The 17,134-nt window shown below is 41.0% G+C and overlaps 1 protein-coding gene across 1 annotated transcript in view; it reads right to left on the reverse strand.

Moving 5' to 3' along the window:
• The window catches only part of crybg2 (crystallin beta-gamma domain containing 2), a 65,542-nt gene that overhangs the window by 18,626 nt on the left and 29,782 nt on the right, over positions 1 to 17,134 (reverse strand). Inside the window, exons 5-7 of the mRNA XM_083788712.1 lie at positions 11,504 to 12,701; positions 10,286 to 11,233; positions 2,546 to 2,593 (exon numbers count right to left, since the gene is read on the reverse strand). Of these exons, the coding sequence (XP_083644838.1) occupies positions 2,546 to 2,593; positions 10,286 to 11,233; positions 11,504 to 12,701 (2,194 nt within the window). The remainder of the gene's footprint in view (positions 1 to 2,545; positions 2,594 to 10,285; positions 11,234 to 11,503; positions 12,702 to 17,134) is intronic.

A 17,134-nucleotide genomic window follows, 5' to 3' on the forward strand; every position in this document is an offset into this window, starting at 1 on the left:
TAGCTAACGAACCCCTGGTTGGTTACCCCTGGCCTAGAGGGTATGCAGTAAAGTCCCATGTCAACACTCAACACAGGATCTCCGTCAAACCAGCTTAAAAAATCCACAAACCCCACATCATCACCCCAAGCATTTGTCTTTCACTCCACGCAAACAAAGGTGTTGGTGACAAATAGGTTAGAAATAGTGTGCCTAGTCTGGGCAAGTCATAGGTGAACATAATGGCAGACCAACAAGTTGCAATGTGGCAACGTGTTGTCAGCTTAGAAATGGTTGTTTATTGTCAAGCACCAAAACTAGCTAAAGTATAAGTGTTGATCTTGGAAGGAATTTACTGTTGGCATAATGTCGGCAACAATGTATGTAGTATGATAGTATGAAAGTGGCAGACAATTTGCTATCTCAATTGGACCCAAAGGATTTTTTTCCCGCTACTGTAGCTCAAGGCACTAGTTGCAAAGGCGTATATATCTTTTCTACGTCCGAGCATAGACATGGTAACGCCCCGCCTGCCACTACAGACTCAGAGGTGGCAAAAAACAAGAAATTAACAGAGCAGTCATTTAGAACATTGATTCTCATGCCCCTTAGATAGCACTTTTGTAGTGATGTAGACAGCACTAGAATTGCATTGTATTGTATGTAGTCATAGCACTTTATAGTATATAAGTATGTATGTATAGTTTATATGTATAGTTTCATTATATAGAGATACCACTGTTACTTTCTTAGCTTACGCATGTTTCTTGAATACTACTTTTTATGTATGTGATTGTGATGTATTGCCATGCTTTTTTGTGCTTGCCTAATGTATGTGGATTAAGAGCGTCTCCAAATGCCTAAATTGTAAATGATCCTCAATTTGCTATGCATTATGCCTCAGAATTGATTATTTTAACTCAGACTCCAATAGTCTATACCGGTACATTACATTACACTACACTGTATGTCTAATTGTCTATGTGTCAATTTGCTTCCATGTATGAGTTATAGAGCTGTAAGGGTCCATTTGGTTCCTAACTATCATCCATTTAGCTGGTGACCACCTGGTATCCCCTTAAGAACCCTTGAGATCCAGTGCTGCAGTGTAGAGAGATAATACATTGGATGGAAGGAGGTTTGACATAACAGTCCCCATCAAGATTTGGTTTCATGTTGTCATGTGTCAGGTAACATCCAAATGATCAGATTGAGTTACCAGCACTGTTTCCGCTAGGCAATTATTTGGCCGCAAGATTTTTCTTCTGGCCAGATGATGATAAATTAATTTACCATATGATATAATAAACATCACGTGCGTGTTTGCAGATACGTGCATGTGCAGTGAACCCCACAACTTAACCAGCTTTAATGTGCGGTACGCGCTAGCCTACTACATCATCCTTGAAATGGGCTGTCCTGGTAACATGGGTGTCTATTAGCTCGGGTTATTACACATGATAAACAGATCCGGGAACCCAACTGATGATCATTAATAAACAGGGACCAGAACTCGTATGGGTCATGGATATTATACAAGCAAGCACAGTTCTTGCAATTGAGCAAATATTATATTTATATATTTATAAATAAATAAATCTAACAGTAACAAAACAAAACAAAGGCTGATGACGTAAGCTGAAGGAAATCATGCATGCAAGTGACATATGTGCATCCCATTCATATTCGCTACAATATTGGGCTAATTAGCCTTATAGTTCTTGAGTAAACGCAAAGAGTTTTCCTATTATTATGATGCACACACTTACAGTATTTGATGAAACCCTACTCCCACAACTCAGAGAAAAGTCAGAAAGAGAAAAGTCTGCCTTGCTACCAGGTGACACTTTTGAAAGCTGTCCAAGTTCATTTAAGGCACATTTGAGAGACTGTAGCCTAGCCAGTTTGACCCGTCTCTTCCTGACTTGTGTGTGCTCTTGAGCTCTTGAGCACACACACAAGTGCTCTTGAGCAAGACATTGAATGTCGCACTGCTCTTATTGATGAGGTTTGTGCTTTGCTACCAGGTGACACTTTTGAAAGCTGTCCAAGTTCATTTAAGGCACATTTGAGAGACTGTAGCCTAGAACAATCTAGAAATCTGTAGTAATAGCTTAAACTAAACTAAATATGCGCATATGGCAAATCATCCATGTGTCCACAAAGTCACTCTCTTAGTGCAAATGGAGGAACAGCTCTTAAATCGTTTTTTACATAATTTACATAATTAAGTCAATTCTGTTTTGGAGCCTTTTTTCCTGTCTTTCCTTTGGGTCATCTGCAATGTAGCGGCTGTGGCTCAAGAGGCAGAGAACGGGGAGCTTCCCACTTTGACCTGTCTCTTCCTGACTTGTGTGTGCTCTTGAGCTCTTGAGCTCTTGAGCACACACACAAGTGCTCTTGAGCAAGACATTGAATGTCGCACTGCTCTTATTGATGAGGTTTGTGTGCGAGTGTCAGTGATGCATTGAACGTACACGCGTTGGATAAAGGCTCTATAGAAATTCAGACCATAATTGTAACATGTGTGAGGTTCAGTGAAAAGTGTTGTTGGATGTAGACTCACCTTTCCAGGGCGAGGGTTGAGTTTTCCATGTTCCTTCTCCTTGGTGAGCTAAACACACACAGAAAAGAAAATGTCACCAAACTAAGCAAGTGGTAAATCTTTCATTTTCTAGAAAAAATTATTCTAGAAAATAAAAAAGTGAAGTGAAGCAAAAAGCAAAACGTTGTGAACGATAAATAATTATCAAACAAGAGAAACTAAAATATACGCAGCTTTGGGATCAAGACACCTTACTTCACTAAATCGAAAAAAAACAATATTACATTTATCTTAGTGCTGTTGTTTTTTTGTTTTGTTTTTTTGGTTATTGTTGTTTTGCTTTCTTTATATCAGTAATTGTCTTGTAATGTTCATTGTTGTTTCTTTGTATATTTGTATTGTCATTTGTGTGGAAAAAGGAAAATAAATACATTGTTGAAAGAAATATTACATTTATCTCATCCGAATACAACTTATTTAGGAAGGTGTGAATGAAGATGACAGGGAATCACTAACAGTCTGAACATTGGATTAAGTCACGCTGCTCAACGGGTTCTGGAGACGCCAGGGAGGGGAGGAGAGAGAAAAGCGTCCATTTTGAACCGAACAGAGATCACTTTAAACAGAAGCAATGGCTTCTCGTACCTGCTCAACCTGTTAAACTTAAACCCCGTTTCATACTGTGTCGCACTGCAAAAATAGCCAATCTACAAGCTCATAACACATAGTGAGTTTGGAGACCTGTAATTTTTGCTCATTTCCTCGTCTACCTATATTAACTTTTTTAAGTGGTTAATAGTGTGCTGCTGCTGATGCACGCGTGTTATTATGTCACTGTTTCATCATATAATAAGTATGTTACAGAAGGTCAGCCGAGTTGCACAGCAGGAAAGGTCAGCAGGCTTTCTGTGTGCTCATCCTTGAGGTTGGTGCAATGATTAGACCATTGTGCTATGGTATGTGGTTGAAGTTTGACAAATATATCGAGCCAATCTACTGTCACTGTGCGTGTGCGTGTGTGTGTGTGTGCGTGTGTGTGTGTTAGGATTTCTGGATGTTTGCCTGTGAGAGTTGGAATGTGCCCGCACCCTGTCATCAGTGTACTGATTTAAACCAGACTGTGTGTTTCATCGGTCTCAGATATCAGCCGGACTCCGATCTCTTTAGTAAACGGGTTATCGTCCATATCATCTTTCCATACACCCTGAAAGAGATCTAGTACTTCAAAAGGGTCTTTCTTTTATCAACATCACAGCGTCACATATTTGAAAATGCGTGGCTGTTTATTTTCAAAGTTTGCCAAGACACTCCTGAGAGCCGACGTGGGAAGATATTACTACAGCTCACTGAGAAAATAGTGTTGCATCTTGACCTTTCTAAACAGCAACACAACACCTTTTCACATTCTTTGGGAAAATGAGATGAGCGGTTCAATAGACCTCCTGTGCCTTTATAGAGTAGACTGAGTAGAGTAGTACTGCTTTATATAGCAGTACAATTGACTGGCTTGCATGTCTGCAAGGGTGCATGGGTCTATTTTAAGGGTTCATGGGTCCAATTAATTAATTAATAAAGAGTTACATCTTGTGTACGAGTACATAAGAGACTCTTTTATTCTCGTTCATTTTCAAGTCATCCACTCAAAACAATCCCATGAATATCAAAGTCTCTCTCTATCCAGGTTACTAAGATGTGCTATTATAACAACACATAGTGTAGCATGTCAAAAACAGCATACCCGCACAATGGAGCTGCATAGCTATAGGCCATGTATCATATATACCATATATACTATTACAACACATTGTTACACATTGTTGATCTTACTACTTGACTTATTTGGGTGGATGCAGCTTTTCTTTCTCACTTAACCACGGATAATACTGCCAATACTAAACAATGACCCTATTGCATGGTCTGAGACAACATTACTGAGTGCTGAGCATCCTTTATGGCTACCTGTCATTTGTTTGTGGCAGCAGAACCTGATTCGAGCTGTTAAAAAAACAATAGAGGCATCCTGACAGGGTAGTCGTCAGTCCTCACTGATGATTGCAACATTACTAGTTGGTTTCTTTGTTTTCTTCTTGTCTCTATGGTATATGTCTTGTTGACCTCTGTGCCTAGTTGGATTAGGCGAGGGTTATATAGGTATTTGTCTGTACAATCTCAAGCTCCTGCCAAGATGCCATTGACGGGTGTGATTTGTGTGTCTGGGAGGCCAGCCTGAATATAACTTGAATCCAGTGTATTGTTGTAATAAATATAATTAGAGTGGCTGTGAGTGAAAGCAAAACACCAAAAGGTATGTGTCCTTACAAGTGAACTGAGAATCCAGTTTCATACAGTATAATCTTTTAAATTTAATGTTCATATCTTAAGTGCTGAGGTTTAAATTACTGTACATCTAGACCATTAGACGCTGACAGAGAAGACCGCATTTAGAAAAAACACTGTTGCTTGGATGCGTGTTATTTCAGACAGTGGGTCATGAAAGATAAGTTACCGAGAATAGACAAATACAACGAGCAGATACTCTTTCCAGCACTTTGTAAGCACTTTGTAAAGTTCTCAACAGTTCTCAACAGGCCCGAAAATTAAGGCCGGGCCCTACCTGGGTCCTCATCAAACCCTGTACACTCAAGACACTGCCCCCACTGCCACACTAGAGATCTCATCAGGCCTGAAAATTAAGGCCCAGCCCTAACTGGGCCCTCATCAAACCCTGTACACTCAAGACACTGCCCCTGCTGCCACGCTTAGATCTCCATATATGGAGCTGACCTGTTCTGACATTCCATATGTTGATCTGATCACATCAAACCCTGTACACTCAAGACACGCTCCATATATTGCCAGTATGTCATTAATTCAATATGTTGATCTGCCCCCCCCACGCCAAAGCGCCAGCACTCGCCCAGCAGTCTGCTGTCACCTAGGGTGAGGTCGCTTCTCGCCGTCAGGGGTCTTACTGGTTATTATTAAAATTAGAAGTATATAACAATGTTATACACAATAGCATTAAAGGAAAGGAAAACCAAATGTTGAACAGTTGTGGAAAAAAGAAATATTTTCTCTAATATATCTTTAGGCTAATTTACATTTAGCCTAAAGTCAAAATATATATTATTTTGCCCAGGGGGACACACAAAGTATGAATTAGCAGCTTTTATCTTTCAGCCATGAGCTACACAATTTACTTTCTCTGTATCATTTGATTTCTCTACTTCAAGCACTGTCATGCTCATTACCTTTCTTAACCGAATACCCGTTTCCTCTCTCACTCTTGTAACTAGTAACACCATCGCCCTGCTTCACCAAACCAATCTATCCATCCATCCATCCATCCACTCATTTCTAATGGAAAACAACTGTTGAATTCAATTAAAGCTCATGCATGCGGCCATACGCACACAGGCTCAGATGCATGCAAGCTCAGATGCATGCAAGCTCACACACACACACACTGTACTGTAGTGTACACTCTTCCCTCCCTACAGGCTGCAGCTGGCCACTTCTTAGGGCTGTTCATGCATGCGGTTAGAGAACATGCAGTCTCAGCAAATCACCAATTCAAAAATATGCGCCGACATGTGGTGACAGATGGGAGATCCAAAGTGAGACTCTCTTGTATTGGGCACTGGGGCAGAGAAAGGAAGAGTTAATCCCTTTCTTCATGCTCTCTTATTATCATTACCTCCTCAACCTCTCCCCACGATTCGCCCAATCGATGTTGTTTTCGTCAAATATCAAACGAAGAGGAGGAGGGATGTGTAGATAAATACAAAAGGTGGGGTGTGTCTCTCTCTCTGTCTCTGCAGGACCAGACAGATAGCTGGGATGGGCCAGCAGCTCAACAGAAACTTTGAAAATAACAGAGGAGAAGAAATGTGTCAAGCGGTGATTTATAGATTCCTAATGCTTGCCAGCAGGGTTTTAGTTTGAGGCGCTAATCTGCATCCTAATAGTTTGGGAAGAGGAGGTGCAATGTACTGTAAAGTCCCATTGAGTATACAACAGAGTGTAGGCGTGCAGCCGTGCACACACGCAGTCACGCATGGCCAAATTCTGTTGCATCTCATTCCAAAATGTAGTGCCTCCATCTCTCATATCTGAAAACTAATTCTCCATCTCCAACTAATTTCTTTCCACTCTGCTGACAAAGTGGAAGGATAAAGCAATAAAAGTTAACCCAGCTTAGACTATTGTGATAACAAAGTCAATATACTTAATAATATCGTAGAGGTAAGACGTCAACAGTTCAGAATGCTGCAAACAGCATATGGCCGCTTAAACTGTGGTAAACTGTTCTGATGCCATGGCTATACTGTAGGTCTGAATGTACTGTTCCAAATGATGATATAGCATTGCAATGCAGTCTTTTCCCCTACTTATTGTTAAAAGCTTTTCAACACAACACCATTTTACCACCCATTTAACAGTCAATGTAAGTTTAAATATTTATGTTATGCTTACTAAAGCTACAACAATGACCATTTATATTTTAGACATCCAAGTCCATCTGACCTTCTAATCATGTGCATAATTATGTGCAATGGTTCAAGACCTACAATTACAGCGGTAAGTAACGGTAAGAAGTAAGACCTAGTTCGGATTTCCCGGTTATTCCTGCTGAACAGGCGCCCTGACGTTGGAGCGCAATTCTCACAGTCCTGATCACCTTCTTGGGGGACTTGGCCATATTCACTCCACGGCCATTTTTCTCTTACATCGGTGGCATAACCCACTCTAACCAGTTTCACGTCATGAGAATCAATTTTATGTATGGATCGCAACCTCTTGTGAGCTAAAGCTGGAAGATGCTTCTGTGGAGCACTAGGTGAATGGAGTGAGTCAATTAAACATAAATACTCAGGAAATTTGTTGGCCTCACAAACAATACAATTCCTCATTGTACAATTTACAGTGAGGAAGAAAACAATCTAGCCCAGACTGAAAGATACTGGCCACAGAATAGAGCATAGTATATCGGCTTGCTTTGCAGGGGTCCTGACTCATGTAGAGGTTCCTACACTGTAAAATCTACAGTGTTTGTTTAACTCAGCGAGTGTACAAATGTAAGTAAATGGAGCCATAAGAGGGTTGATTCAATACATTTTGTACACTCTCATAGAGTAAATTGAACACAGAGTATTTTACAACAGTCGGGGTCAATGAGTCGCAGTCAGTAATATGAGCCCAGGTCTAGCTTCTATGTGCTGTGACCTGAATTGAGTTGCTACTGTATCTGGGCCAACTTTGCCAGACTGCGACCGATGTGTATTTTACCAGTTTCAATAGTGGACACACGTTTTCCCACATGTGCGCAAGAATATACATGAATTAGGGATGTTAATCGATTAATCGCCGTTAAGAAATTAAACAATTAAACGTAACAGTTAATAATTAATCGGACATTCTGCGGTTCTATCATTGGGTAGTTTTCTGTGCTGTCAATCAATTATCAATTTATGACTTTAAATTAGACTTTATTTATCGATTATTCCCGCTGTGTGTGTTGAATTAAATCTTGCTAGATAATGCTTTTACATGAGACTGTTTTAGGAGGGAACATTTAATGTTCCTTGCTTTACAAAAAGTACATAGAGATCTGGCCTCATTACATGTCATAACTTCTCCACCTATCTCCCCTAAGGCACACCTGCATGTCTTGTGGCTGTCAGTGAAAACTGCTCTGACAGCCTGGAATAGTCATTAGTCGTTTTTGTATGAGATTATTAGGGCATGAAAACGAACTGACTAAGTAATGACTTCTGGTTCTCAGAAGGTAGTTGAGAATTGAGATGTTAATTTTACAAAAAAAACTAAAAAAAAAAAAAAAAAAAAAAAAAAAAAGCAGTTGTCCAAAGTGCTGTACAATGAATCACTTCAGTAAAGAAAAAGTACTAAAATAAAGCCTTAGCAGCTGCATTGTGAACTAACTGCAGAAGACACAGAGGGAAATTAAGGCATGCTAGGATCCTTAGATAAGACTATGACATTTTTAACTTAAATTTAACAATTTAAATGTAGCAATGGTTGAATCTAAGCTAGATGAAGCTTCCACCCACAACAGAGTTGATTTGTTTGTCAAATTTCTAAGACAACTTTCAAAATGTAATGCATCGATCGTGGTTAAAATGGAGTTACAATGGGTTTGTATAGGTGGACAGTAGGAAGGGGGCATGTCTGATAAAATTAAATATCTAAATATACTGAATCGAGCAACTTAAAAACGAATGACTCATGAGAGACAAGACTGGGGTTGGATTTGAACCCAGGTCGCCAGCGCATATAGTGTGTGTGCACTGAGCCACCAGGTACCCCTGTCAGCTATTTATTATTGATAGGATATACTAGAATATTTGGCCCTCAGAGCTGGTATGTAAGCAGTCTCTGTAGCTTTCTTCCATTAAAGTTCAGATTTCCTGCACTGCCGCCTAAGGGCACAGGTGACCTTTGGGCTGAGGTCTTCTGGTTTTTACTGGAGCAACAGAGCTTAGAATGAAATATAGAGACCATTGGCCATGTACTGTACACAAGGAGGGGAGGCCTCAATAGAACTGGGTAGGGGAACAGCTACTACACTGTCACTCTAACCCATTTAGACCCGAGTTAAAAACATTCACTTTGAAAGAATAATATATTCAAAGATTTGCGCCACATTTTTCAAAAATAACAGATCTTGTAGATCTGCTATTTTTCAATAGCTAAAGTATAACATAATGCTTGAAAACACCAAAAGGGGTTCCCGCCCAAAATGCGCTAAGAGTCAGAACTACAGTACCTGGCAGTAAAATGGGCCATAGAATCAGAACGACGCGTGATCAGACCAACATACTGTACATCTTTTACAAAAAGATCAAGTGTTACAGTACAACAAGGGCAGGAGTATGGCCACGCTGATATGTAGGGAACATAACTGTACTGCATTAAAAGAGTCAATAACTTTTCTTCGCATCGATTAAAGGCATATCACAAATTCACCAAATGGCGAGAAGTTTGAGAATTATTGAGCTGCCATGTATGTGTATTATATTTCTTATCCGAGTTGCCATTACTGCAGAAAACTACATTTTTTACAGATCCTGCCGAGTCCCTACTAGCACGCATACATGCAATAAACATATGCACACATACTCATGAACATACATGAGTATGAGTACATGCACACAACAGTTTGCTAACTACACCTGCAAGCATACATGAGCACAGGCCACAAACGTGCACAGAGACACACAATAGTATGAAGTCATCTTTCTCTCCAATGCAAAGTTTACATGGGGCGGGGGGTCAGTGTTGGGTAGTGTTGAGCTTGGGCTACATAAGAGGAAACTTCAACAATGTGTACAGGTTTGTGAGATATATATGGAGTAGAATCCATTGTGTTTTGTCACTGTAGACCAGGATACCATTTCAAGTCATCCCAGTCACTGCAAGGATTTTGTTTTGTCAAAGCTGGACATTTCTTAATGTAAATACATTGAAAATAGTATATTAAAAGTGTAATTGGAAACTTAAGTCATACTCTTGTGTGTATACCTGCAACACATAATTTCCACACACGTCATCAGCTACCTCCTGAACCTTTGCACCTATCTTTGCATGGGACCTGATCCAAAATGAATTATTCACAGGTTGCTCTCTCTCCTCCTCTGGGGCCTGCTCAAGCTGAAACACCTTCTGAGACCTATCCACAATGTCTTATACTGTATGGAGAAAAAAATAAAATAAATGTAAAGGTTCTGCAGTTATACTCACATAAGCATCAGGGAAGGCTCTGTATTTGGGCACCACAACTTTCTCTGGTTCAGGCTCTGGTTTCTGGAAGTGACCACCGTGAACACTATTGAAGAGCGGGGTCTGATGGAACCCCTCGTTACTGTTGAAGAGTGGGGTCTGATGGAAGTCATGGAACCCCTCGTTACTGAAGGTCCCCTGGAACCCCTCGTTACTGAAGTTTCCCTGGAACCCCTCGTTACTGAAGTTCCCCTGGAACCCCTCGTTAGTGAAGTTCCCCTGGAACCCCTCGTTACTGAAGTTCCCCTCTGCACTGAAGTTCCCCTCGCTGCTGAAGCTCCTCTGTAGGACCTGTGTGCTCACTGCTCCAGCACCGACACCCATCCCCAACCCCATGCCCATCCCCTGGGTCTGGCCAAACTTAGAGAGGGGGGAGTCGGGGGAACTGAAGTGCCTGTGGTGCTCAATGGAGCCGGTGGGACTGTACGGTGCAGGGCTGTTGCTGGAATTGGGCGAGCCCAGATTGAGATGCAAGGGTCTGCTCATACGAGTGTTGGGATCATCAGCACCGGTCAAGGAACCACCAGAGTTGTTCAGGAGGAAGGAGAAGCGCTCGTAGCGGGATGGCATCTGATCATTTCCAGTGCTGCGTCCGCCGCCGAGCTCCCTCGGTCCCGTGCTTATGCGGTCATTTGTTAAGCCCGTTTCCGGTAGCGAAGCGGTACGGAAGAGCGACCGATGGGCCTGGGAGTTTGCCTTGCCATTTTCCAGGGGCTGATCAACAGATGCTGACCGGTAGCTGGAGAAGAGGACACTGTTGTCCAGACGGGAGCCAGTGTTGGGCATCTGAAAACCGCTGTTCCCGTTCAGAAGCGTTTCAGTCTCTGAGGATTGCCTCATTACAATGCTGTTAGCAGTAGATGCTCTGGGGGGGAGGGTCTGGCCTCTGCTCCCAAACTGCTCCTGCAACTATGAGCAAAAGCACTAGTATAGTAACACGCAATCACTATTGTGAATTGTTATTCCAAGCATTATTCTTATATTTTTTATATTATAATTAAATTCTAACAACATGTACTTTGTAAGGTCTGCACACCATGTGCACAATGCCTTTATACTTTCTTTTTAGCTTTTATTATCAAAGATATTCCACATAATGTCAACGTATACCGTTCCCTGCAGTTAAGCAAATATAAATAAAAAAAACATTTGCATTATCTGTGTGTACACATGCCTTACCTGCTGTTTCAGCTTCATCATTTCCATAGGGCTAAGTGACTCCTTCGGAGTCCATCTGAACCCCATGTTGGAGGCCTCTGCCGGGGCCCCTGGAGCCGGAGGGGACTTGAGAGAGTGGGGTGATTTGTCCGCGCCGCCATGGCTGGGGGTGTCCTCCACAATAGGGGGCAGGGAGTTGAAAAGGGCCTGTGGTACCCCACGCATACCCCGTACTCTCTGGGTGGGTCCCTGCATGCTCCTCAAGGTGTCCACAAGGCTGTCCATTTCACTTTGGCAGGGGGAATCTAGGTCCGGGGAGGCGAGGGGGTCGGGGCCCAGCTCCACACGCGTGGCCTGGAACACTCCAGAGAAAACAGTGTTGTCGTCGTCGTTGCTGCTGTCTGCTGCTGCGTCTGTGTTGTTGCCACTGGTTTGAAGCGACAGAGGGAAACCGGAGAGCGAAAGCGGCTGCGACTCCCAGCTAGACTTTATCTTCTCTGGCACGGCCTCTCTCTCTCTATCACCTGCAGGTGCAGCAGGCTCCTCCCAGCTCCTGACGACACTCCCCCTCCACTCGGCCTCTCCTCCCACTCCTCTTGCTGCCTCTCCTACATCGGAGCTCTCACAGCTCAGAAAAACATTGCTCCTGTCACTCAGCATTTGGCTGGGGGAACTGGGTGTCTCTGGGCAAAGGGTGGAGGAGGAGGAGGAGGTGGTGAGGTGTCGTATGTACACTGGAGCCTCGGGGAGGGGGGAGGAGGATAGAGGGGACACTGGAGCCTCGGGGAAGGGGGAGGAGGATCGAGGGGAGGTGTTTGTCACACTGGAATCCAGACAGTCTGAAAGAGACGACTCCAGTGTTGGGTCAGGTTTATACTGTACAACCCCTTCAAAGCAGTTTCTCCACTTATACTCAGGTTCCGATGAGGCCGTATCGATCCCATTGAACTCGACTGCAGTGGTGCTCGTTCCACAGTGGTCCACCGTATCAGGGCAGTTATCGGCATCACTGTTGACAAGGGACACTTTGCGAAAGCGCTGCTTGGATTCATCCCTGCCCTCATGTGGGGGAGACGGGGGCTTTAGCGTTAAGACGGTGCTCAGGGTACTGTAGCCTGAATTCATCTCATTGGCAGATTCAGGGTCAGGTATATCCTGCTGGATCATTGACGCAGGGACGTATAGAGCTGGCCTGGAAACAGCTGAGGCTGTCAGAAACCTACAACAAGAAAGAGAGAGAGAGATGTATTGAATGATTTCTACTTTACTGTTGCTGAAATTGTATTGTATTGTATCGCAGCAGCACCATTTGCAACATGACAGAAACATAATTAAACACGAAACAATGATGTATACATTTAACACAACATACAACCACATGAGACAATATTCAAGGGCCTTCATTGTAAATTTTGTCTGAGATTAAGCTCTATGTATTTCATTTTAGGATTGACTGGGGGCAAATGCTTCAGTCTAACCCTACATACCGGTAACTGTGGAACTCTGGTTGGATGGTAGCAATTTGCATTCACTGTTCAGGACATGACATGGATGGGGTCAGAGACATTGTTGTTGCCCGTTTCTCAATGGGTTTGGCCTACAATCTTTGAGCATATTTTCATTTGGATGAGCAGTTTTAACTTTAAAGTAAACGACAAAAACAGGGAGAAATAGAGACCCTAGCTAGCCCACAATAGCTAAAGTTTACTTGTGGCCCACATGCTGCAAGAAGTGTACTTAAAGCAGTCCGTTTGAGGTGTGGTGATCATATACCAACTATGCAAATGACACAGGTAAACCTTGAGCATCCTGCAGACATGCCTTGCGTGCACTAGCTGCAGAGGAATGTTTACAGAGGCCCAACACAACAGGAACATTGTCACACAGTGAGTAACAGGTGGCTGGCGATGACTAGGACATGTTTATTAGTCAAAAGGTCTATAAACCTGCGAAGAAAGTAAAAATAAGTGGAGTGGAAATAATAACACATTATTAAGTATTCATTCAACTTCTGTAAAAACTCCCAGCGAGAATGTTAACTCATTGACCTATTCAATGCGACATTGCTTGTGATTGTTTGTTTACACTACAGGGTTAAAAGAGTGACTTTGAGGGCTGTTTCACAGTACAATGTAAGACATATTTTGAGTTATACATTTCTAATCAATGGAGCAAATACTTTTGATTTCTTGTCCACCTTTGGAGTTACACAACCCAAACCTCTACCAAAGTTCTTGTCCTTTACTTTGATCATGCAGTATTAAACAGCATGCATTACCAACTGCTGTCAACGGACACAACTCAAAATGACAATAACACTTCTTAAATACTGCCGTACACTGCCCAACCCTTCACTTAAGTACTTCTCACTAAGGCATTAACAAAGACTTGATTCTAAATCACTTAATCACACAAACAAATCAAACAACAGATGTTGGTTACAGATTTCTTACAAAGATTACACGAATACTGTAGTCTCTGACATTTAACTGACTGCATATGAGTCACAAGCAAAAGGGTAATTTTTAATCCATACCCAATGTATGAATCATTCAACTTTTAAAAGGTTAATCAAGTTTTATGTACAATAGTTGCATGTGTAACATTAGGTGGCGTGTCTATTGTACACACCACCTATATATTAGACACCAAATATATAAATATATTATAGCATGCGAAACAGACTGATGCCTGACTGTACATTGTGCTGTTTGCATTTATGTTGCCTCAAAAATATTCAATCAATCAATGTCATAATTAAGTTTGACAGCAGTGTGAATTTGTCATTGTCACTATTTCCATAACCTCTACTATGAACTATTTAATTATTGCCTCCTGTAGATCATTCTTAATGACTATTATAAAATCACAATGTGAAACGTTGAGAAACCTGCTTTAGTTGAGTTGCAAAGGGACTGTGAAATTATCTTCCCTAAATACACTGCAGTCTCATTATCAAATCACAACACCAAGGCCATGAAACTCCATGTATTAAAGTATCTGACATGGTGCAATTTGATGGTCAAAGCTTGCTTAAGACTTTACTTGCAGCAAGCAAAACAAGCTATTACAAGAAACTGGCTACAGAAAAATGGTCCTACTGTTGGCCTATTTGTCAATATTGTGAAACAATTGCATCTCCTAGAACAGATGACATATTCATTAAGACTCCAAAGAGAACTGGGTGAAAGAAGAAATGGATAGATTTAGATAGCGGGGGCTGATCTACTGTGAACATGGGTTACATCCTTCATGTTATTAATGATTGTAATGAATCCAAAATCCTGTCAAATGTGTTGTTGCCATTTGGTACCATACATCCCATGACCTATTTTGTTGGTTTGATTGTTTTTAGTTTTTTTGTTGCTGTTTTTAGTTTTCTTGTCCTTCTGTGTTACCCGTTTCGTATATATTTAATTAAAAACTAAAAGCGTTAAAAAAAAGGTCTAGGTCAAGATGGTCAAATAACACTGTTGGACACATACAGTATGGAACTTCAGTATTCGTCACATAAGGATGAGACTGATTGATTGATTGTCTCGTGACGGGCGATGTGCCATATGGCTGCACTCGTTTCAGAATTGGTCAGTTGTGGGTGACTCTACGGTGATAGCAATTCTGTAAAATAAAGGTATACGTACTTTATTGGTCCACTGAGGGAAATTATTACAGGAGCGAAAAACACGAGAGAAAAACAGTATACTGTATACAAGGCAGGACAATATGTACAGGGGAAAAAAAGTTCATGGCTATATTCCAAGTTACAACAGTAACATGACACTGACATATGACTAAAACAAACCAACAAGTCCTCACAGGCACATTTAATTAGTAGCAGGAAGGGGCAAATATGTCTTTATTGTAAGGTGGCAATGATGATTCATGCCCTGACCATAATATGCTAGTCAAACCCATGTTGGCATCTTCTTAACTTGGTAGCCAAGTAGTCACCTTACAATATTATATAAATATATTTTTATATGTATAGATTTGTTCCTCCATTCCTGATAAGTTGTTTTAGTGCCTAGAACTGGCCTTTTCTTGTTTGGCTATCATCTTTCCACTACACTACCTGTGCACCTGATTATGTTGTGCTGTTGAATTTAACTTTGCACACATACAGATATACCACAATACAAGAATAGATTAAAGTACAGCATAAAAAAGACAAAAATGGAATATGTATCTAGATCAATGTGATCTTGTGTGAACTTGAGTGAACTTGTGCAGCGAATATCTACCCTAGATATTTAAATAAGATCATATCTCCATGGCAACACTCTAACTACTACACTATGTATTTGGATATGGCTCATGGTCTTTCAATTCTTGATTCAAGTCCTTGTGGATTCAAATTAGAGCCTGACCAATATTATGGGTTTGGCCAATATATTGTTTTTTTTTTTGATGAAATTGGGATGGGAAGTTATGCAGATGCCCCAATTTTTTAATAATAACTCGTATATAACATTGATCCCGTTTGAATGTTGTAATTGCCATTTACTAGAAATTTGTTATTTTCACATAATTAGGCTAAACTTGATAAAAATAGTATTTATTTGTGTTGGAAGAGCTCTCGCCTTTGAACCACAAGTTCATGGGGCAGCCAAAAACGCTGAGAACCCCTGGTCTAGCGCTTTGTTTTACGGGGACAGACTCCCGCGTGTTACCGGCTGATATAGACAATAAGTCTTCCAACTTATTGTCCCAACCCCAAACTTCTTATCAAAAGGTTATGTTAATTTTGTCAAATAAATCAACCTGTATAACATTTTATATTAATAATAATATAATCAAATATATGACGTTGATTTTACAAATTTGTTAACTTAAAAAACGTCAGTAAATGGTCCAGCCCAAAAATTGGGCTTCGGTCAGCCTCAAATTAAAGTGTTGTCCACAGTGGTATTCATATTAATATTCACTCTGGTGAACATTTAATCTAAAATACCGCCTCTTAGATTTCCTAGTGCCCCTAATATTTGTATGGGTGGGAAACGAAGCTAACAGTATCCATGATGTGCTCTTCACAGTGACCACAAAGAATGATTCACTTCTTATACGATGCAAATTGCTCAGGGGAAAGAACAAAATAAACTTGTTTATCAACTCATAACATAGAAGTCAATTTCCCCTGTAGAATGTGGCTGGATCAACGAGGCTGAAGGGCAGGGCTGTGAGCTCATCCGAGAGCCAGAAAAATTAAAGTCTTTAATTCTGAGGCCAAGTGGCATTCCTTCCACAAAACTAAAATACTACTAGGAGAACTTTAACTGATGCTGCTGAGAATAATTGGTGAGAGAATAATTATATTCATTCATAGACTGTTGGACTGATTGTGCATACTAATCTAGCTGCAAGTTCTCTCCATTGACAGACCCATTCAAGAAACAGAAAAGTCTTATCTGATTGTATTAAACTAACGCGATAAACTCACAATGTCAATGCTATGTTTAAAATAAATCCACCAATGACATTTTAACTTTTTGTCAATAAACTACATGCAGCCATGATTATTTTAAGTGTACACTTGTCTGTACCTCTCATGTGTTACACTGCTGTTGATGCACACCCGAAGGTGTCAATGTTTTCTTATATAATATATTATCTTAACTAGTATTTTCATAGCCAAAACACAGCCCCTCCTCTCAA

This window comes from Protomyctophum parallelum (genome assembly GCF_964188405.1).
Source record: "Protomyctophum parallelum genome assembly, chromosome: 1".
NCBI classification, from domain to species: Eukaryota; Metazoa; Chordata; class Actinopteri; order Myctophiformes; family Myctophidae; genus Protomyctophum; species Protomyctophum parallelum.